The sequence below is a fragment of the Aspergillus steynii genome (assembly GCF_002849105.1).
Source record: "Aspergillus steynii IBT 23096 chromosome Unknown P170scaffold_4, whole genome shotgun sequence".
In the NCBI taxonomy this organism is placed as follows: Eukaryota; Fungi; Ascomycota; class Eurotiomycetes; order Eurotiales; family Aspergillaceae; genus Aspergillus; species Aspergillus steynii.
Window position 1 is genome coordinate 1,295,623 of NW_020194401.1, and position 23,174 is coordinate 1,318,796.

General features: G+C 51.0%; 4 protein-coding genes across 4 annotated transcripts; 1 reads left to right on the forward strand and 3 right to left on the reverse strand.

The window, feature by feature from the left end:
• Window positions 1-407: 407 nt before the first annotated feature.
• On the reverse strand, window positions 408-1,307 carry P170DRAFT_455834 (uncharacterized protein; the record flags this gene model as incomplete). The annotated part of the gene is made up of 1 exon (XM_024851569.1): window positions 408-1,307. One exon carries the CDS (start codon window positions 1,305-1,307, stop codon window positions 408-410), a length of 900 nt encoding a protein of 299 aa, XP_024704353.1.
• A 387-nt stretch (window positions 1,308-1,694) lies between these two features.
• Window positions 1,695-2,313, forward strand: P170DRAFT_426040 (uncharacterized protein; the record flags this gene model as incomplete). Its single annotated transcript, XM_024847684.1, has 2 exons — window positions 1,695-1,870; window positions 2,028-2,313. The coding sequence occupies 2 exons, from the start codon at window positions 1,695-1,697 to the stop codon at window positions 2,311-2,313; spliced, it is 462 nt and encodes a 153-aa protein (XP_024704354.1).
• A 1,572-nt stretch (window positions 2,314-3,885) lies between these two features.
• On the reverse strand, window positions 3,886-6,479 carry P170DRAFT_359083 (alpha-1,2-mannosidase family protein; the record flags this gene model as incomplete). The annotated part of the gene is made up of 5 exons (XM_024844331.1): window positions 3,886-4,342; window positions 4,436-5,199; window positions 5,264-5,697; window positions 5,740-6,305; window positions 6,394-6,479. 5 exons carry the CDS (start codon window positions 6,477-6,479, stop codon window positions 3,886-3,888), a joined length of 2,307 nt encoding a protein of 768 aa, XP_024704355.1.
• A 2,491-nt stretch (window positions 6,480-8,970) lies between these two features.
• P170DRAFT_464604 (uncharacterized protein) lies at window positions 8,971-21,675 on the reverse strand (the record flags this gene model as incomplete). Its single annotated transcript, XM_024852263.1, has 4 exons — window positions 8,971-15,650; window positions 15,705-15,755; window positions 15,950-16,756; window positions 16,825-21,675. 4 exons carry the CDS (start codon window positions 21,673-21,675, stop codon window positions 9,000-9,002), a joined length of 12,360 nt encoding a protein of 4,119 aa, XP_024704356.1. The 3' UTR covers window positions 8,971-8,999.
• Between the last annotated feature and the right edge of the window lie 1,499 nt (window positions 21,676-23,174).

The window sequence follows — 23,174 nt, forward strand, 5'->3', positions numbered from 1 at the left end:
TTACCCGACTCCGAGTCTCCAAGTCTCCAATTATAGGGAATACTCTACAACTGCCGAAGATCTAAAAGGGGCTACTCAGAGCAAAGAAGATATTGAAGAAGTGAGATATAGAAAAATGCTGTCACATTCAAGGGGTATTAAAAGTATATTCCTGAGTGTCGCCAATATTTGCAACGAAATAGATCTCTCTATCAGGACTCCAAAAGGCGCAACACAAGCTAATTAATGTACATCGGTTTCGTGCTAATTCATTGCTCGCATGTCCAGTCCGAAGGCTTCTCGCGATAAAAGAAAATTTGGTTATGGTCTATGCTTTAGACCGCAAGGAACGGTTCAAGGCTGGGCACACTGTATCTGGAATTAGCACACTGTGAAAGAGGAACGACGATGAGATGAGCTCACAATTTTTACAGGTTCTTGCCGAGGGTGGCGACCACGGAGCCGACCGAAGTACCCAGAGCAGGGAGACCGAGACCAGTGAGAAGACCAGCGACGTCGGGGGAGAGCTTGATGAGCAGGTGAGAGCCGTCGTTACCGACAACGGTCAGGAGCTGCTCAACGGGGTGGCCGAGGTCCTTCAGGAGATCACCGACGTTGCCAGCGGTCTTGACAACCTCACCGACGGAGGTGCCAACACCGGGGAGACCAAGCTTGGCGAGGAGGGAGGCGACGGAAGGGCTGAGCTGGACGAGCAGGCGCTTGGCGTCGGGGCCAGTGACCTCCAGAACGTCCTTGACCTTAGGGGCAGCGTCCTCGACGATCTTGCCGTCAGCAGAGCGCTTGAGGTTCTCGCCGAGGGTGGCAACGACGGAGCCAACGGGGGTGCCGAGAGCGGGCAGACCAAGGCCGGAGAGGAGACCAGCAACATCAGGAGAGAGCTTGATGAGGAGAGCACCGGCATCCTTGGAGACAACGGTCAGGAGGCCATCGACAACGGGACCAAGGTCCTTCAGGAGGTCACCGACGTTGCCGGCAGTCTTGACGATGGAGCCAACGGAGGCGCCAACGCCGGGGAGACCAAGACCGGACAGAAGACCGGCAACCTCGGGGCTGAGCTCGATGAGAAGCTTCTTAGCGTTAGGTCCGGTGACGGTCAGGGTCTGGTGGACACCGTGACCGGCATCCTTGACGATGTGGCCGTCAGCGCCAGTGGAGGCCACCGGGGTGGTGGAGGCGGAGGAAGAGGAGCTAGAAGCGCCCTCGGTGACAGTCTTGGTGATGCTGCCGACAACGGGGAGACCACCAGCAGGGGCGGCGACGGCCGAGGTGGCCAGGGCAGCGAGGAGGGTGACGAAAGATGCCTTCATTTTGACGATGTGGTTTGGAAAAGAAAAGATGGTACCAAAGAATGAACGGTAGGTAAAGAGTGATGTCAGGTGTGAATTAATGAAAGACCTGGGTTGGGATGAAGGAACGAAGGAATGAGAGAACGATTCGCCGCTGGATGGATGAAAGAAACTCAACAGAAGGGCGCAAGTTGACGTCCTTATATACTGCAGTTGATCAGGGAAAACCCTTCCTCGCCATCCTATCGAGGCACTTGGCAGCTGGATATCATGCTCGCTAGCTCAGCGGGTCGACTCCATATGGACGAACAAGATTATTGCTCATAGGGGATATGCCGACTACACCAGCTCGATGGAACCCTCGGATGACTAGGTGGTGGATACAAGCTATAGCACAGAATACGAATTATGGAGCTGGTGTTTTCACGGGTCGGCGATGATCAGTATGGTGCAATACGCAATGCCTGCACAGCGACTACGCAGTACGGCCACTTTCACTACCTTGAGAACAGCCGACTAGGGGACAATTGTAATGTGAACACCGAACGCAAGCCGTCGCAAAATTACACCATTTGCAGCACAAAGTAAGTTCTCGAGTCTCTTTTTCCTGGCCTTGGGATCAAAACATCCAGCGATAGTCAGGCTCCGCGCCATATGGGAAGTGGATAACTGCAATCGGAGTGCCAGTCACTATTGCTTCTTTTAGAACTACGAGGACCCGCTGATTTACATGCTGCATAGAAGTTCCGGGTCTTCCATGCCGTCACTGCCAATTAGGATCTGCATCTTAGTCCTACCTCTTTGGACCACATACTTTGGACGGACAATTCATAAGTTTGTCCTAACGCCATCGGGACTATCGGGGACTATTGGAACGAGGGACGCACTCCCACCACCATCGCCCAGCCGGAAAATTTATGACCTCGTGGTGTTTGAGAAATTTGGTACCCAATCAAGAAACCGGCCAAATTCCGTCATTTTCACTATCACTTATAGTACCTGGGATATAGACTTTGCAAACGACTAGATCGCTCAGGGGTTGGAGTGCCCTCCAGGAGAATGTCCGCCAGGAGAATTCCTCGTACGTGGCTCAGTGCGCTTGAAATCGATATGTCATAATCGTGACAGGAGATATGCATACATTTGCCCTCAGCCACTCTAGATATTTGGTCCCTGAAACGATCGATCAAGCCAGCGCGATAGACGAGATCTGGAATTGACATTTCCGGCTTGGAAGTCCGCCTTGCATTTGCTACCTGCCAATAAAGAAGAGCCGTCCCTGGGGTCCGATTCCGACTTGATTAAACTGGGGACGTTAGCAGACGCCATGGAAGTTTAAGCTTACAATTCCATATGAACAGATCCAATGGAAGGCAAACACAACGCGACGCATGACTCGTCAGAAAGCGCCATCTAGAGGCTCCACCACGGCAAATGCGCGCTTGTGCCTTCCGGAGTATCCAGGGACTCGGTCAAAGGGTTCCCTTTCTCGATTAAGTTTGTTAGTGATTGGTGCTTTTTAGTTTTTCATTTCATATAATTTCCTTCTGCTGGAGCGTCGACATTTGAGTTCCTGTTTGACTGGAATTGGATCCTATTCGCGGGTCTTGCCGACAACCAGAGAGAGTGGGCCCCGAATGCCTGCCTGTCCGCCATGAGTTTTCCACGGAATACCGAGTCCATCGTGTCCACGTCAAGTGCCTTCTGTAACACTGGACTGCTAATCGTCATTATCGATTGACATAGGTGGTTAAGTTTCCGAGCATTGGGCCGTTGAGACACGTTGACATAACGGCAGACATGCACATCCGGATGAGCATTGTTCTATTAAAAAAACAGGGAAGCGAAAAGGGGAAATATCGAGCTGCAATACCCGGTGGAGTTTGCTGAGGTCTCGCAAGGTCATCGTCGTCAGGAACAACTGAATAGGGAAGAGCAGACAGGATGATTCCAAACCTTGCGAGCGATCTGCAAGCTGGAGTGACTGCGGTGGGGATGTCGATCTCTCCCCAGATCACTAATTAAAACTCTCAGCCAGGCCGTCGATGGAGTCGATGGGGAATCGCCTTCCACTCTTCCGTTCGTCCCGGCCACTCTTGCCTTCGCTTTCTCCCTGATTCTCCGCATGGATGACAGTAACAAACAATGCGTGCTCGGCTATCGTGCGGCTGTTATGATTTTCAATCAGGGGCAGTTGTCTGCGCCATGGGTAATTCATCGCCGAGTTCGCGAATTCCTGCTGTGATCAGGATTAACTGGTTTCTCCATAGGATCAATTAACAACCAACAACCAACAACCTCGGGTGCCTGCCTTTGCCTGCCCTACAGGGTCGCTTTCCGCACAGCCAGTGGGCCACCGAGTCTCCGTAAACCAGTCCAAGTCGATGACTCGATAGACTTGGATGGACTATCCATGGTGGACGAAGATACGCCATTCGAGCTAAACTGCTAAAGACAGGTCTGCTGTCCTTGTTGTGGGTTGTGGAATCTTCTCGCCAAACTAATTACAATACTAAAAAATGCCGTGGCTAGCTATGTACAATGCACCCACTCTCCGGGACCACGTCCCCAGTTCCCCTGACAGATCATCTCTGTAATCTCAAGAAGCCGGACTGGGTGGCAACTCCCCTGTGAACCAGTCACTGGCACTGCTGCCCAGTTCGAACTCAATGCTGCCTCCGTCGGCAAAGACGTCGTCCCAGGTGAGCCAGTTTTTCTTCCAGTCTTCCCCGTTGACCCGGAGTCGCTGCACATGGATGTTGGTGTCGCCATTTCCATCGCCACCCTTGGCGGTGACATTCAGCTTCTTGTCACCTCCGAGATCGATCGTCAGGGACTCGAACCAAGGTGAGTGGATTAGGAATGTCGTTTGTCCGGTGATGGGATATAGGCCAATCATGTTCCACAGAAGCCATGTTTGCATCGCCCCGGCGTCGCTGTTTCCTGGGAGTCCTTTCCGACCTGTATGGTAGTAAGTCTTCGCGACATGGCGGGACCGGACAACTGACAAGTCCTGTCGATCGACATAATTATACAGGTACGGGATATTGAACATGCTGGACGAAAAAGCCAGTCAGCTCCATCGAGATCGGATTCGTTCCAGTCGGTGAAGCGATCTAGAATCAATAGCCGGAAGGGGAAACACTTACGGTTCGTTCGTGGAGTCGAAAATGATTCCACTGGAGCCACTGGCACCCTCGGTGAACATCGTGTCCAATCGTTTCACGACGGTCTCGGACCCTCCCATCATCTGGACCATCTGCTTCATGTCGTGGACGCTAGCCCAGGAGTACGCCCATGAGCTGCCCTCGTAGTAAGGGTCGCCCCAGTAGCCACCGTCCAAAGGATTGGTCTCGATGAACCCATTTTGATCGCGCGGGACGACGAAGCCCGAGAATCCCAAGGACGTCGCGTTGGGGTTCCAGTGGTTTTGCCAATTCCGGGACCGATTGAGGTACTTCTTCGCATCCTCGTCTTTTCCGAGCCCCGAGGCGACCTGGTACAGACCGAAATCGTTGCAGGCATACTCGACGGCCCTTGTGACCGCGCGAGTGTACTTTGGCGTGATGTATCCGAGATTCTTCCAGTCTGCTAGAGCTCCTCGGCCTTCTTTTGTTGAGGAGTCCGGGGCCATCGAGTCGACCGGGTCATTGGGTGGGACCACTTCTGCGTCCTTGACCATGGCCCGGTATCCATCGTCCCAGTTCACGGCACCACGGACGCCTTTCACATAGGCGTCAGCCAGGATGTTGTCTGCATTGGAGCCACCCTGGCTTCGGCCGTTGTAGTTAGACGAACGGGCGTCCGGGAGAAAGCCGTCGTTGCGCCAGATGTCAATAAGAGATCGAATCTGTTCTTCATATGCTTCAGGCTGCAGAACTTGCATCAGCGCCGTGGAGCAGCGAAAAAGGTCCTGAAAACAAGGATTAGCCTCAAAGACACCATGGAATTTCAAGAGTTGGTTTCAGGTGGCCTACCCAGTAAGTGAAAATATCCTGATAGTACGGCTCGGAGGAAGTCCAACCAGGGTTTTCGCCAGTTTGGTTGGTCGGAATCAAATGCATGAAATACAGGGAAGTGTAGAGCAAGGTGAGGCTCGTCTGGTTGGTGTTTGATGTGGTGACCTTGGACAAAACCTCGGAATCCCACTCTGATTTGGCATCTTTCACGACGGTATCTAGGCCCGTTCCATCGGGGATCTCATCTTGGACGTGCTTGCAAGCTTTGTCCGTGGAGATCCACGAAATTCCCACGCGAGAAGTCACCTTCGAGTCCTGAAAGGCGAACAGGCCCCCGACTCGTGTCGAACCCGACGAGGACGTTGCGAACCCGTCTGTTTGCTCGACGCTACCCCCTGCATCAGTCCCGACATATGTCTTGTTTCTGATAGGAGCATTATCGAAGTAGCCGCCTGATTACTCGACAGTCAGTTCAGATGAAAATCGGTCCAGACGCAGGAACAACATGGCAAACTCACAGAAGTATATGGACCAATCAGGTGAACGGTTCCATCCGTTATCATACACACCATGGCCCTCATAGTGGCCATCGTGGAAAACAGTGATGTTTCCTCCTTTGTACCCCTGGCCCAGGCCCTGACCCCTGAAGGAGGGCAACACATGCGATACGTCGACCAGAACGTTCCCCTGGGACCCCTTGGGGAAGGTGTACTGGTAGATACCCGCGTGGGCCGAAGCACTCAGCTCGACTACGATTCCATCAGAGGTTTGGGCCTTGTAATAGCCGACGGACGCCTCATCTGTGCCAGACCGGGCAACAGTCTTATTCGACAGCGGGTTGGTGACATTGCCGATCAAGGGCAGCTGAGACACGGTACCATATTTCGGGGCGCCTCCAGTACCTTGCTCGTGCATCATACTGAAACCCGAGAACTCACCATTGGGCAAATAACCGGAATAAGCATCCGTCCCCGAGACAAATAGGTCCGGACCCAGCTTGGTCATGCCAAACGGACGAGCAACTCCGGGGAAATTATTCCCCCCACCCTCGGAGCCCAAGCTTTGTCGGTTGTTAGGACAACACAGCTTGGTGACACAGACCATCCCCAACCCCATCAGGGGACCAGGACATCGGGAGGGAAACTCACAAAAGATCAACATGGGAGGTCAAATCGGAAGCCCAGACCACCGGTCTCACCAACGTGAGCACCAAGATGGCGCAAACCAATGCCATGACTAAGAAAACAAAACCTGGAACGAGACTCGTTAGGATCGCCAGGATGAAGAATCACATTCGCCGGACTATTTGAGCCTTTGGGAGGAGAAGGGGAGAGATCTTGTCCTACAATGAAAGTGCGGATGAAGCAAAGAAGAACGACAGCAGCAACGTGTGCGTGCAACAAAGCAGCTTTTCTACTTTCCATCAATTCTATCCTTGCCGAAGAAAAGCAGGAAAGTTCCGATTTTTCAACCCAAAATGAGCGTGAATGTCCACTTGCTCTCTGCGCGGGGTAGTTGGACCATGAGACCGAATGGTGAATAACGAATGGACGAGATCATGGAGGGGTCACTCCATGCTCAGGTAGGGAGCGTATAGGCTTAGGCCACTGGGTGCAAGGGAAGGTCGCACATGGTGAGATCACAGGCCGATGGGACAGGACATTGATTTAATGATCCAATCTACCTACGGCAGCCGGGTCGATCAGATAGACAGACTAAAAGGAGGGGAGAGGGTGGGACTGAGAAACACACTTAGGCACGAGTCAGAAGTGAGGACAGCAGGGAATGCAGAGAATACCGAGGATAAGGAGGTATAGTGGGTAAAAGTGGATTGGATATTATGTGCATGTATTCCCATGCATGCAACCCATCCATGGATCGGTTATTTCCAATAAAAGGGGAGGGCCACCTAGTCTGGAGGGTCCGTTACTCAGGCCAGAGACAAGACCAGGGTTGGCTAAGTTCCGTCCCTTGTTAAATTAGCTTAACCTATTCCTATTGATGGCTGATAAGCAATTTGTGCAGACTCTCACTACATCACTAGTCTGCTTTGGTGCAGAGTCCTCGATCCTGTCGAATCCCAGCCCTGTCTGCGTTACCGTTACAGTGACACAAGAGTGCCAGAGAAGCATTCCGGCCGTTTCTTGTCGAGTCCTATTTCGTCGGAATGCTGATAGGACGCATACCAACAGGGGATGAAGACAAAGCAAGCAAAACAAACATTCTCGAGAGAGCCCAGATTCCGACCCCAGAAATCAAATTACTGCCTAGTCAGTAGGAGGTATGCACGCATGTCTGCACTGTCCATACATCCAGGTCATACCCATCTCATCCTAGATGCTAGGTACATACTAGTTATTTAGTTAATCCCTCCCTACATCACACAGCAACGAGTCACCAACGCATGTGCCCCCTTAGTTCGCACGCACGGAAGGAAGTCTCCTTTTATCACATCTATTTCATAGATAAGCAAGTCCGTCTAGTTAACAAATCAAAACACTCAAATCACGCATGAGCATGAGCATGAGGATGAGTAAACTCCTCGCAAGCCTCGAGAGCCAGTCAAGCGCCCACATGTGGCTGGACTCAGGGAATTAGAGTGTCTGGTGCAGAGACGATCCTGCATTCTTCGGGGGAGCGTGCAGAGACCAATGATCGAGCCACATGCTCCGTCGATCATCCGCCAAGAGTGGTGGATGCTGATTGGTGGGTTGGGAGGTCATGTGAGGAGGGTCATTTATTTATTTATTTTCCATTTTCCAACTGATTCTTTTGTAGAGGGTGATCAGATATATATTGTCTAGTATATTAATGGGGAGTTGAGACGAGAGTTGTGGTGACTTCAATCTACTCGCTCGAGTCGCAGGTTGGATGAATATATATTCTAGCGGTGTGACTCCTGCACTCGACACCAGCAGGAAAACCCTGATCTAGCAACGTCACATTTCCAACTGCACAAGATCTGTGCCCAGATAACTTCGAAGTTTCGTTCGACTATTCCAAATGATGACGGTAGGGCTGGAGAAACCGGTTTCAGATATGCAGCTGCGATCTATCCCTAGCTTCCCTTCCATGCTTCGCTTGAGGCAATCATGGTTCAGACCCCAAGGAAGGACAGGGTAGTGGGTAGATTTCCAACGTCATAACGCATCCATTTAGTGAGTTTAAGGCTTGAAGTTAAGGCTAGTCTAACATATAATGACGATGACCATGGCTAGAGTATATCCACATGGACTGATTGTCTCAAGACATCTTCTCGCCTGGCCCGTTGGCTCACCCCTTGCGGATTTGGCTTGCTGAGTAGGTAGACTTGAGCACGGGATGAGTTGTAGGTGAGTTGTAGTGCTGTTCAGGCGGCAGATTCATAAGAAGGAAGGGTCTGAGGAGGAGAGAATGGCTTGTGCGTAGGAGTAGTATGGAGCTAAGTAAATAGTTCGTAGATGGGGAGTGTGATGCCTTAGGCAGCAAGAATTCAAGCCTGAGGAATCTGGATCGAAGGTTCCAATCTACTAGAATTTTTATTTGTTACTTTCTGGTGAATTTGAACATATTAAGTTACTGGTAACCTTTCTCTTATGATAAGAAAAGTAAACAATATGAACCTATTATTTTTATTTACAGTTCAACCACAAATTCAAGCAACCACGTAATCAAGACGAGCTTTTGGGTTTGATATACAGTCTAACTTTTGCGAAGACAGTGCAAATACAAATACAACAGATCATGAAAATAGCCAACTCAACCAAATTATCAATTAGACCAAAGACGCCAGGGTTGAACCCGACGAACTGGCAAACAATTCAATAGCAGCAGCGATTCTCTTTACCAGGTCTTCAGCGCTCGCCTGGTCCAACGTGTTTTCAGTCGCAGTGATGAGAAGCTCAAGGTGCGATGAACGTTCTACCGAATTGATCCCGACTTGGCCGGGTGCGAGTTTACTAGTGACCCAAGTGAGACTGGGCGATGATTTAATGCCATCAAAGTCCTGGACGGCTGGCAGCTCAACCATCTGCAGCCCCTGGTGGTGCGTGAAGCAGCCGATAGCCGAATCGTCAGGCCAGGAGGTGCAGTGGCGGCGGATATGGTCGAAGGAAATATTGTCGTTTGCCACGGCTTCCATCTGGCGAGTCTGCATTTCATGCAGGAGATCCTCGACGGTCATGTCCGGCTGCAATGTGACTCGTACTGGCAGCTGAGTAAGGCACGGTCCCAAAGTTCTGCCGATGTTGGGAAGAGAGCCGCCACGTCCATGCATGATCTGGCCCAAGATGATATCGGAGGATCCGGCATGACGCCCTAAGACCCACGCCGATGCTGCCTTCACAAGGGTTGCGAGGGTGATATCCGGCAAGGTCTGAGGTCGGCAGATTGTATGTTCCACAGTGATATCTTCCACAGAAGGTTCGGATATCCCAGCGACTCCCAAGGGGTCAATTGCTGAGGCTGAAGCACCGTTAAGATGGTCTCTCCAGAATGAAAAGCAAGAGTTTTCTGAGCTCATGCGGTATGACACGACATCTTTGAATTGTCCGCTTTCTCTCAATTTCCTATCCTGGTACGCAGCAACAAGGTCCTCCCACAGGAGTGGCACAGAGACACCGTCGTACTGCGCGTGCGAAATGTGAATGATGAAGATGCAGTATTGTCGGGTGAAATTGGTTACTAGTGTAAAACTCAATGGCACTGAGCCTTGAGCTGTCGTAGCTGGTGATGGCTCTTTGGACTTCGCTTGCACCCATTTTTCCGGGTCGGCACATTCGACAAACCCGATTGACGGTTTAACCTCTTTTAGGACCACCTGGAAGAAACAGTCATTGTGGCTGACGAAAACAGTACGTAAGATACTGTGACGAGCCATCAAATGCTCACATGCCTTGCGAAGCCGGCCGATATCCAAGTGAGTTTCAAAACGCCGTGCCATTGAAACTGGCGAGGAATTGGTGATATAGAAAGCCTGCAATGTGACTGCCGGGATGATGTCCTCTACATTATCGGGCGTAAAGGGACGTGTTCCGGCTAGGGACAAAGACATGATTCTTTTCTTTTCACTGTCTGAAACCAGGGAAAAGGGAGCTGGAGTTCTGTAGGAATAAGCGCTTCGTGAAAGGCGTGTAGATCTCTTAGCAACCTCGGAAATAGTCTTCCACTGGAGCAATTCTGCGACGGAATGTTTGATACCCAAGGAACGAGCCTCCGAGGTGGCTCTCACTGCAGAGATCGAGTCGCCTCCCAGGCGGATGAAGCTATCATCGATTCCTATCTGCTCCGTCCCGACGTGGAGCACACGAGTCCAGATATCCCACAGCAAGAGCTCGGCTTCCATGGATGGAGCTCGTTTGATCATGTTGTCTGGGCCCAAGTGTTGATTAAGCTCATGCCGCGGAATTGCTGCAATTGACTCTCGCAACGATCGACGGTCGACTTTTCCACTGGGTGTTTCCAACATGCGTCGTAGTGGCACAATCAGGGACGGAACCATGTAGCTTGGGAGCACATTTTCCAGCCGATGAAGGGCCGTTCCGACTATATCCGCAAACCTTTGAGGAATGTCAACATCCAACGATGGAATGATTGCACTTGAAGATTCGGGATCGGGCTCGTTCCAGGTGATGAAAGCAGCGAGCCAGGGGGCACTGGATGTTGACGAGGGTGTGATCACTTCTGCAACCACGTCTTTGACCCCAGAAATGCTCTGTTTGACCTGCTCCTCTACTTCACCTAACTCCAAACGCTGTCCTCGGAGCTTTGATTGATTATCCTTTCTGCCGATGAATAACAATGAGCCATCCTGCGCATAGCGGACCAAATCACCCGTACAATATAGCGGCGTGTCACAATCAGAGCTCTCCGGTGACTGCACTTCCTTCAGCCATGACGGGGGTGCGATAAATGCGGCGTTTGTCGCCTCCGGGTTGTTTAGGTAGCCCCGAGACACTTGCGGACCCTGAAGAAGGAGTTCACCCACTGATCCTATGGGTACTAGTCGTTCCGGGTCCCTCGGGTCTACTACATGCACGGCACCTGCCAGGGGAAATCCGATATTATTTTCCTCGGAGGAGTCTCGGATGCAGGACTTTATGGTAAACGCAACAGCGGCTTCTACCGGTCCGTACGCGTTTGAAAAATTGACGTGTGGCGCCCACTGCTGAATGTCGCTTGGTTTCAAAGGCTCTCCACCGGCAAATACTGTATGGAGAGAGTCAACAGTGACAGGATCGAGTGTCCGAAGAACAGATGGAGTCAAAATGGCCATATCTGGACGCAGATCTGCAATTGCTTCCGTTAATTGGCATCGTCGTTCCGATCCGGAGAGAATGCATAGGCAGCCGCCTGTCATGAGAGTTGGAAGTATTTCCAAGATACTAGCGTCAAATGCGTACGAGGCGAAATGAAGCACCCGGCTCTGAGGACTGAGACCTGCAGTACGAGTGTAGCCCATGACTGTGGCCAAGAATGCGTTGTTGTTGACAACAACTCCCTTGGGAGCCCCAGTCGAGCCCGATGTAAAAGACACGTACAGAGGCCGACTAGGGCCGGCGGCTATCTTATATCTCTGTCCTAAGGAAGGCAGAGTACCCTCTAGGGAAAGGGCGATAACTTTTGGAGCCAGCATGCTAGCCATTTCCTCGAGAGTAGAAGAGGAAAGGATGAGAGGAGCACGGATCTCTTCGCACATCATACGTAGCCTCTCAAGAGGCAGCGGGACATCCAGAAGCGCGAATGCGGCACCAGTCTTGAGAACACCGAGAACAGCAACAGGCACCCAGTGAGAACGATCGAGATAAATCGGAACAATGCAGCCCGATCCAACCCCTTTCCCGACCAATATGTCGGCAACAGAATTTGACCACAAGTCAAGTTCTCTGTACGACAGGCCGCCCATGGAGCCCGAGACTGCAAGAGCGGAAGGTTGTGTGATACATTGCTGGCTGATACTTTCAACCACTGTCCCTGTCCCCGGATCGAAGATTTCAGGCTGCCAGCTCCGAAGCTGCCGAAGGTCATGTTGGTTGATTGAGACAATATCTTGCACACTGCGATGAAGGCTTCTATGGACTTGCGGCAATATGTGACTGAACTGGTCTAGCAGTCGGTTCATTTGCCATTCTGATATCACATCAGGATCGAAGCAAGTCTCTACACTGATCTTGTCTGCCTTCATAAGGACAACCAGTTGCACAGCGTATGCATAAAGCCCGTTATCACTTGAAGAGCCGAGTGCCTGCATTCCACCTTCAAAATCCTGGGTACCAGCTTTGGGATCAAGTTGTTCCACGAGCAAGACTTGGAAGGCGCAGGCGCGAGCACCATCTGCCCCAATAGCAGCGATTTTAGAGAGTCCGACTTGCTCAAAGCTGGCCGATTCCGTTGACTGTTCATGTATATTTGCAATAGCCTGTGATCCACTGAGACTTTTATCAATCCGGACGCGCAGAGGATACGTGGCGATGGTGGGCCCAACCATGGCCTCAATACCATGAACGGGTGCGGTACGACCACTGGATACAACACCAAAAACAACATCATCGTTGTTCTGATACTGTGATTGTACCAGAGCCCAGGATAATCGAATTGCCGCAGTGCGACTGACCCAAGGGTGCATCAATGAACCAGTGTCAATGATTCGCTCAATTCGCGTTGATGGTCGAGGACGATAGGACGGACTCGGCAACGATGGGAATGGATCTGCCTTCAAATCGTGAAGCTGCTTGCACCAATACTTCAGACCGGCTTCCTTCCTGGACATGGAGTATGCGATAAAGTTCCTGAACGGGGTTGCGATCGTGTTTGGAGTATGCTGGTCGTGGTACACTAATCTTGCCTTTTCGACAAGAAGACAGACAGACCAGGCATCGTAAATTGCATGATGCATTGTGATCATCAGATCGAATTGATTATTCTCCGATGGTAGTATCTCAAACTGAGCCAGTGGCTGTCCGAAGATAAATTCCCACTGTAGTTTCCGGCTAGTGCGGTCAGCTTTGGTGATCCATACAGGTTCGTCTTCCTTCAGCAGGGCCTGAAAGTAACCGGCATCCAAAACTACCAGACGAGTACGAAGTATGTCATTTGTTGCCATTACTGTTTGCCAAGCTCTCGTGAGCTTGGCCAAGTCGGTATTGGGTCCTAATCGAAAACGATGACCCGCAACAAACGCCCCCTGACGTTGCGCGGTTAGAGCAGCGAGTCCAACCTGCAACTCGGTACAAGGGTAAATGTCTTCGATCTGGTCCCTTGGAACGCTGCATTGGCTGGCTGCCTGGGCTAGTATTCCTTCCACATCCGTCTCTGGAAGAAGTGAGAATTTTGTCGCATCCACATGTGGGGTTATGTTAGTCGGGCTTGACACTGGGGGCTGCCGGGACACGGCAACTTGTGCGAGATCCTTCAGCGTGGAATGAAGGAAGACATCTGAGACCGAAATGTTGAGGTCTTCGCTAGAAGCAGCAGATGATAGCTTCATGGCAGCCACGCTATCACCTCCCACCGAGAAGAAATCGTCTTCTGGGAAGATCGAGTCCCACGAGCGACTAAGAATATCTGCCCAGAGCCGTTGTAAGACCCGTTCTGTTGGATTCAGTGGACCTGAACTCCGTTTCGGACGACTTGCCACGGATTGACTGATTTCTGCCTCTACTTTTCGAGAAGCTGCTTCCTGCAGTTTACGACGGTCAAACTTGCCATTCACCAGTCGTGGCACTTTTTCAACTGGGAATATAAAGGAAGGCACCAGAAATGACGGGATTTCTGACCGCAAACGGGTCTTGATCTCATCTGCTGCCCGTTGGAAGGAGGCTTCGTCTGTCTGCGAATGAAGAACGACCGATGCGACAATAAACGGAGACGTTGAAGTGCCATGGAGGACAAGATCGGCAAAGACTTCCGGATTTGCTGCAGGATAACACCGTTGTACTTGATACTCAACCTCCGACAGCTCGATCCGCTGCCCATGAAGCTTGACTTGGTTATCGGCACGGCCAAGGTAGCTGATTGAACCATCCGGCATCATCCGGACCAGATCGCCTGTCTTATAGAGCAGGCCGCTCGCTGTATCACGAATCTCATGCATCCAGTCTGGATACGGTAGGAATGCCTCCTTCATATTTTCTGGTCTGTTCGCGTATCCACGACCAACAATGGGACCCTCGATAGCAAGCTCACCAATCGCACCAACTGGAACGGGGTGGTGCGGGGGATGCAAGCTGAGTACCCAAGCAACTGCTCCGGTGGGGTGCCCGATATTTGACGGATCTTCTAGAAGGCGTTGGCTGGAGGATTGACATGTTGAAACAACAGACGCCTCGGAGGGTCCGTATGCGTTCATGCAAACTACATGTGGGGACCATCGCCGGATGTCGTCCACACTCATTCTTTCCCCGCCAAACACCAGGGTCTGCAACGTTACCACCTGCTGTGGGTCGAGAATGCGAGACACTGACGGTGTCAGAAGAGCCCAGTTCACTTGGTATTTGGAAATGCAGTCTTTTAAGTGGTTGTTTCTTTCGTCATCGGAGGGAATACAAACACATCCTCCCACAAGAAGGGTGCTTAAAATTTCCAAGATCGCTGCGTCAAATGCATTGGAGGCAAAGTGAAGAACTCGCGATCGCGCATTTAAGTCCAGTGCTTTGCCGTGGTGGAGCGCAGCCGACAGGAAGGAGCGATGCTCAATAACACTGGCTTTGGGTTTCCCTGTGCTTCCAGAGGAGAAGACTGCATAGCAAGCAGAATGCATAGAGACGGGAGCCATGTTGTTCCCGGAGACTTCGTCGACAAATCCCACGTTAGCCTCCACTGATTCTGGAACTATGACATTGGGCGCAATAGTAGCCGCCAGTTGAGCCTGTTGTTTAGATGAAACGATCACAGGGCAATCAAAGTCGTCGTGAATCATGCTCTGGAGTCTGTGCTGCGGCTGAGCAGGATCGAGCAGGATGAAAGCCCCACCTGCTTCCAGTACTGCCAGGATTGACACAACCTCCCATTTCGACTTCTCACTGAGTATCGGTACAAATGTCTCTGGACCAATCAAGTGTTGGGAAAGCGCCTGTGCAGCAGCGTTTGCTCTTCGTTTGAGTTCCCTGTAAGTGAAGTCGCCGTCCCAAGCAGAGACTACAGTAGCCTCGGAATAATGAAAACTCGACAACTTGATCTGAGTATGAATACAAGATTGTATACTATCGGGCAATGAAACATTGGACTGGAGAATCAGATCCATATTATCGTGCCCTGCAAATTTCAACGAGTCGATGGATGTATCACTGCGACGTAGCAACTGTAGTATGCTACAGTGGAAAGCATCGGCGATCATCTTCACTTGGGAATGAGAGTAGAGATGGCTCCAATATGTCAAGTCTCCACGGATGTTGTTTTGGCCCATAGCGACATTCACAGTCAAATCATACTAGATGTGACTCAGAAAGTATGATCTCAAGAATAGGAACTCCCATTTACTTACCTCGGTGGCGTCAACTCCTCCTTCGGGCTCCACGGCCCTCCCAAATGCACTCTTGCTGTCTGAATTTAAAACGTCTTTTTGTACGGACATGACGGTGCTCAAAGTGATTTTCCAGACAGCTGAAGTAAGTGGACCATCTCTGCCAAGGAGCAATGTTGATGCTCAATGCTGTTTGTGTATGCCTTGTGATTGCATAGAAGCGCTTCTAGCGCCGTAGCATCATTGGATAAGAATAACCGACAAACCAAGATATTCACCATGGGCCCGGCAATTTGGCCGACGTGTGCTATAGGCAGGTCTCGACAGGAATGCAGATAACCGAAGCATACGGACTCGGACCCGGTATATGCACGAAGCACCAGTCCCCAGGCCACTTGCAGAAAGCTAGAAACTGTCATGTCATTTTGCCGACAAAACGAATACAGCTCCTGCGCAATCTCGAAATTGAAGGGAAGGAGCTGTGGCGTCTTCTTGGGGGCGGTCTGCATTGGCACATCTAACGATGGAAATATACAAGGAGTGAGGTCTCTCAGGTAGCTTTTCCAATGAACCTTCGATTGTTCGAGGTCAAGCCCTGCTAGATATTCCAGGTAGGAGCCCATCTTGCCAGCCGGTACCTCATCCATAACCCCACAATACGCGCGGTCAAAGTCGGCCAGGAATATCTGCTCGGTGGCCCCGTCGACCAATATATGATGGATGGTCAATTGGCAGAGTACACTGCCATCCGGTCGAGGCGTAATGCGTAGTAGATGAGGTGGACAACCAGACTCTGTGGGTAATGGGTGATACAAATGGAAACGGTTAGGCAGACCGGGTTTATCTCCGTCCTCGGCCACTGTAAGCTCCTCCTCAAGGATGCTCGCAGTAGTGGACTTCAGAACGACTTGTACTGGTTCTCTCGGATGAGCGGTGTTTTCGATGATGACCGTCCTCAAAATAGAATTGCGATCCACTACTTGTTGCCACGCCGCTTTCACCTGCTCCAGATTCACAGGGGCATCCTTCCCGTGGGCTGCAGGAACAGACCACCGCAGGTGTGACCAATATGCCTGTGGATCTTTCAGTTGACTGATATAGATCCCGAGCTGCAACGGAGAACATGGGTATATATCCTCACCTTAGATCGCGGTACATCAAACCGGGATGAAACATTGTGCAAGAGGTCTCGAAGTTGGCTGTCTTCGGTAAATGAAAGCAGTGGCAGGTCCGAAACAGTCAGTCGCTGTTCTTGCTGCAGCATATTGGGAAGTTCCTCCAGAGTTTCTCGGCACTTTTCAGCCCACTCCTGGATGCGATTCTGGTGTTTCGTGTTGTGATTATATATGAAACTGATGCTGAGATTGCCATCCATGACGACTGCATTTACGTCTATCAATGCGAACCGGGGTAGGTCGCCGGGCATGGGCAGAAGACCGTTTCTGGTAATCGGGGCCAATTGAAGAAGTGCACCTGGGCGCTCCAACTGCTGGAAAAGACCCGTATAGTTAAATAGAATCTCCATCAGCATGTTATCCTGTTTGACTTGTCGGTCTTCCGCATGTAGGTAGCGACTTGCGAAGGACGCAAATCCATTGCTGGGATTCCTGCGTCGACCATACTTGGTCAGCTCCAACAGCCTGAAGATGTCATGATCCTTGTTCACATCCAAAAATAATGGTGCGATCGTGGTGAACCAGCCCACTGTGCGGGCTATGTCAATGCGAGCGTCCCATGGCTCTCGTCCGTGGCCCTCGGTAAAGATGGTTGGTGCCTGTCGATCGTCGAACACCTGAACGAACGAGTATAGAATAGCTGTCTGGATGAGCTCAACAGGACGAGTATGGAAGGGATCATTGGCCGTGCCAAGAATAGCTTGTGTTGCCTCGCGTCCTATTGTGATCGGCTTTCGCGTTGCCTGAGCCCAATTGTTTTGTCTGTAGATGGCCGATGAGCCCCAGTAGTCCATAGGGACCGGACTAACTGCCCATGGCTCTGCTGGCGAACTCATCCCATCCATGATATGTGCCCGCTGAAGCTTGCACCACTGCTGGAAGGACATCGATGCGGGCTGCAAGGGTCGACCGGATGTCAGAATGTCTTCCAAATCCTGAAGCAGCACTCGCCACGACACGAGGTCGATAATAATGTGGTGTGCAATGAGTGATAGGAACTGCCCCTCTTGAGTATCTAACAGGCCAACAACCATCACCGTTCCACCACGTGGGTCGAGCACTTCTCGGTGACTGACAAGTATGGCTTTCAGCGTTTCGAGCTCATGGATCGAGTGGAAAGAGTGCGATCGAAAACAGACACCTTTTTCGAGTCTGTCGCCTATCACTTGGCCCCAGTATCCGTTTTCGCCTTTTTCAAACCGCGCACGTAGCATAGAATGGCGGCCACTCAAGGACATTATGGCTTCCTCGACCTGATCCTCCGCGACGGGCCTGGAGATCCGCAGCAAGAAGTCCATGGTAAACTTGTCATGCCCATCCGGTACCGTGTCAAAGAAAAATTGTTGGATTGGCGATAGCTCAAACCAAGCTTCAGTCTGGGTACTCTCAAGCCCGATAGCCAGCGGACTGAACCCACTTGTCTCCTGGATCCTCTCAGATAGCTTCTTGATAGTTGGGCGGCGGAAGATGTCCGCGACAACGACATTGAATCCAGCGGCCTGGCAGCTCGCCGCCATCTGCATGGCACTGACTGAGTCGCCTCCGAGGCGGAAAAAACTATCATCTATTCCAATCTCCGCCATCGGCCGATTTAAGGTCTCAGCCCAGATATTACGCAACGAATCTTCTTGCGCCGTGGATGGAAGCGTGGGCCCAGTGTCTGTTTCTCGGTATTTCTGCATCGTTGACCATGATAAGGAACACGTTTGATCACGAAGGAATCGCCGATCCGTCTTTCCAGATACTGTCAGCGGCAGATGTGAAACCGGGAGAAAGACATCCGGAACCATGAATTGTGGAAGGGCGTCGGATAATTGGGGTTCCGCATTCGCACATGCAGCACGGAAACCTTCGCTTGGGGGGAGAATCATGTGTTGTCCCTTTTCGCCATCACTTGAGTTGGCGGATGGATAATGGACGAATGCAGCAAGAAAGACGCCTGGGCGATGGTCTGCAGAGGTATCTTCGGGGGAGGAGTGAACCAATTCGGCAACAACATGCTCCGTTCCGAATACATTGCGCAAATGATGCTCGATCTCTCCCAGCTCCATTCGTTGCCCATGGATCTTTGCTTGTGTATCCTTTCTTCCATTGTAGCGGAAGCTGCCATCGCCCGTATATTCGACAAGATCTCCGGTCTTGTAAAAAAGGCCTGTGGGCAAGGGCTGAAATTGATGACGCCATTGTGGACTTTCGATAAAGACTTTAGCCGTTTGATCTGGATCAGACAAATAGCCCCTGCCGACAATTGACCCCTCGATTAATAGCTCGCCGGTGCACCCTGGGGGCATTAACCGACTAGTATCATCCGGATGCACGACCCAGCCAACTCCACCGGTGGGGAACCCAATATTAGACGGATCGTGGCATTTCAGCTCCGGTTGGACACTGAAAATTGGTGAACATTCAGCCGGGCCGTAGCCGTTTACAACCTGAACATGTGGTTTCCACCGTTCCACGTCACGAGCTAGTACCGCCTCCCCGATAAATATCATAACGCCCAAGGACGCTAGGGCTTCCGGGTTCATGATTCGAGTCACGGTTGGCGTCAGGCATGTAACTGTCACGCCATATTTCCGTATCGACTGGGCTAAATTGCTATGACATTCATCCGCAGACGGGATACAAACACAGCCTCCCATGATAAGTGTGCTTAGGTGCTCTAGAATGCAAGCATCGAATGCAGGAGATGCGAATTGAAGAACTCGGGAAGTTGGCGTGAACCGAAAAGACCCACCGTGGGCGAGTGCGCTGGATGCAAACCCTCCATGATGAACAACGACACATTTGGGTACTCCGGTGCTTCCTGATGTAAATGTAGCATACATTGGATCTTCAGGGGTAGCTGCAGGTGAAAGAGAAGAGAGAGAGACAACGTCCTCATCCAATTGAGTCTCTTCTACTGTGATAATGTTTGGGATACCCAGCTGCGAGGCGGTGTTGAGCTGTTCTCTCGAAGTTACTATCAGATTCGATTTTGCTGTTTGACACATCTGCTGTAGGCGAGGGGTTGGATGAATCGTATCCAGTAAAAAGAACGCACCGCCGGCTTTCATGACCGCCAGCATTGCTATTGCAACCCATTTCGACTTTCCTAGGCAGAGCGACACAAACTGTCCGGGACGTACATGGCGAGTCAGAGACATCGCAAAGGCCCTGGAGATATGGTCCAGATCATGAAACGAGAGGTCACCGTCCCAACTTGCGATAGCCGGTGCTTGGGGCTTCTCTGTGACACGCCGGCGGAAGAGCTCATGCACACACCATGGGGTGTCAGAGGAAAGGCCAGCTGATACCATGCGAGATAGCTCCATGTTGTTCTCTGGACTGATGCAAGTAATTTGTGACAGCGGACGCGTGGGGTATTGATCCACCTGACTGTATACATGGGCGAGCTGTGACAGAACTCTTTCTCCCTGGCGGACGTCCATCACCTCCGGGTCAAATGACATTTCAATCCACAAGCCCTGGGAAGTTGGACGACAACGAAGGATCAATGCGAATAAATCGAAAGTCGTCTGGACCGATTGACCCTGGGAGAATAGTGAGGGGCCTTCATGGCTATCTCGCGGCTCAACCGAAATTAGGGTCTGGAATTGACACGCTGCCTTGGTCCCAGGGCTTAGATGAAGGAGATTCTGGAGACCGACATGTTCGAATGGCATGCTAGCCCCCCAGTTCGTTTGAATGCTAGAGACAGCATCGCCAACGGTCCGATCGAGGTCTAGCTGTACACGTACTGGAACACTGGCCAGAGTGGGTCCGGCTATCTCTTGGATCCCTCCGACAGGAACGCCCCGTCCCGTGTTCACAACACCAAACAGTACATCATTACACCCAGTGTAGACAGACTGCAGAATAGCCCAGGACAGCTGGAGCTTGGTGTTTACGGTCCCTGGGCTATTGGGATTGTCAATCATATCCCATGATCTTTCCAGTCGGTAACTTGGTGTCGGAGAATAGCCTGCCGTGGGGACACGAGGGAAGACGCCGATAGAAGATCCATGCAAATTCTGGAATTCTGCTTCCCAGAAGGCGTTTGATTGAAGTTTTGTCGCCTTGATGTATTCTACCAACGGGCGAAATGACCGTGGCGTAAGTTCCTCCCCTCGATATGCTGCTTCTGTCTGCTTTAGTAGAAGATCAATGGACCACCTGTCACATATGGAATGGTGGATTTTAATCTGCAGTATGTGTCGGCTGGTGTTGAACGAAAAAGCCGCCAGTGGGGCACCAATCCTCCAGACGATGACGGTGGTTTCATCTGGAACTGCCTCATCATCACAGTGTTCCTGCCACTGAACGGGCCCTCGGAGAACCACTTGAAGACATCCTCGCTGAGGCGTGGTGACCATACGTGTTCGGAGTGTGGGATTGGCCTGGGCTGTCTGATTCCAGGCACTCTGAAGTTTGTGTGGGTCGACGTCCGGAGAAAGATAAAACTTATGCGCGATAGTATATGCACCTGGATCTTTCATTGTTTGTGCCACCATTGCCTCTTGCAGAGGGGTGCAGTCGTACATATCCTCGACGTCGTCTGACGAGCAACAGCACTGCGTGACCACCTCCTTGAGCAATTCATCATCATTTTCATCATCGGGCGGTGGCGTTAATTCCCCTGGTGGTTCTTGTAGTGCGATTCCGCTATCTAATGAGATTGATCTGTCGTGCGGGGGTGTTGGAAGCGTCGTAGGTCTGTTGACCTTGGGACCGAAAACTTCGAGTTTGGTAGGCCATTCTCCATCGTGATCGTATCCTTCTTTCTCACTAGTAGGCATAAAATGGTGTTGCGCATAGGTAGTGCCGGATTCAGACATAATGGTTGTATTGTGGCTTGGTGTAGGCTGCCCTGTCCAAAAGAAAAGACCCTGATTAAGACATATGATATGACCAAAGGTTTGCTTTTCAACCTTCCAAAGGCATAAAGGCTCCCAAACAGAGCGCCTCCGAACGTCACCAGCTTCGCCACTATCGCAGCGAATGAAAGCAACCACAACCGAAACATATAACAAGCCTCTGTGTGTTTCATGTAACAAATAGACCCGTTCTCTGTATGAGAGAAGCATCTCGACATTTGATGAGGCATTTTGGGGTTTTTATCGGGTATTGCCCCATGAAAAAAGTCAAAAACAATTGAAGACTTGTTCATGACGCTTGGGAACCATGGTAAGTAGCACGGCCCGAATAGAACGAGACTGTGTCGTTTCTCAATGGGAGCCGAGGCTGCATCAATCGGCTTTCCTCCCGTGATCCGACCCACATTTTGACATCAACACTTGAAATGCATTCACCATGATGGTGATGAGGACTCTCCGGCAGGTACGAATTGGAGGAACGACCGCTGACCGCACTGCAGATCATTCTATCAGAGTGTGGCGATGAATATCAACGGAAAGCGGCGGGAGGTGGGATCTTCTTTGGGTGTTATGTTGTCATGACTGCTCTGAAATCCATCTGGAGGAAACCAAATCGAAAACTACATGAATGATCTGCGGCTCCAGAGCGGTCGTCGACGGTGGGTCACGGGGTGGCTAAACCAGATAAGGTTAGATCAGACGGAAAAGTCGCCGAACTCTGGTATGCCATATTGGAGACACGTTTGGACCCGAAGGTTCAGCCATATTGCGAATATGCTATCGGGTAATCCATGCAGCCATCTAAGCATCTCGAAAGGTTTGACAGAAATTCTCGTGCAATTAACCTTTATAATCCCGTTGTCTGGCGTCGACCGGTTTTACGCCATTGCCGTCATTTCCTAAGTCGATCTTCTACGTCGTGCTTCCTTCTATGAAGTCGTTCCCTGGATCAAAACCCAACCTGGAAGAAAGCCATGGAAGTCCAGTTGAAAAAGCAGGGTCGAACACGCTCTTTGAAATGTCCAGGGGCAAAACACAATGATATTGCTTGTGATTATATGCCGCATTTTGCTGTCCTTCGGCTTTGACAGTTCACCCGTAAGCCAGCCTAGTGAGAAGAACTGGTATATCGAAAACCCGCACAACTGCGTCCGTTCCTGTCAGACTCGTAGGAAGGAGAATTCTGATCTTATTTGATAAGAGAGTATTCTTTCGTCCTGTTTCCTTCATGAACCGACTCGTCGATATCTACGTGTTACAGCCTGAGGCATGGAAATGCTTGATCGGGTAACGTATTCCACAAGCGAGTCGGCACCACAAGCGAGCCGGCACCCCCGCTCCAATTTCTGCCCGCGGACCAAATACTAGAGGCTTTATCAACGAAATAATTGCATTTCTATATAAAAACTAATTAGGAACTCGATTGGGACATTGTAACCGTCTATGTCCTAGAATATGAC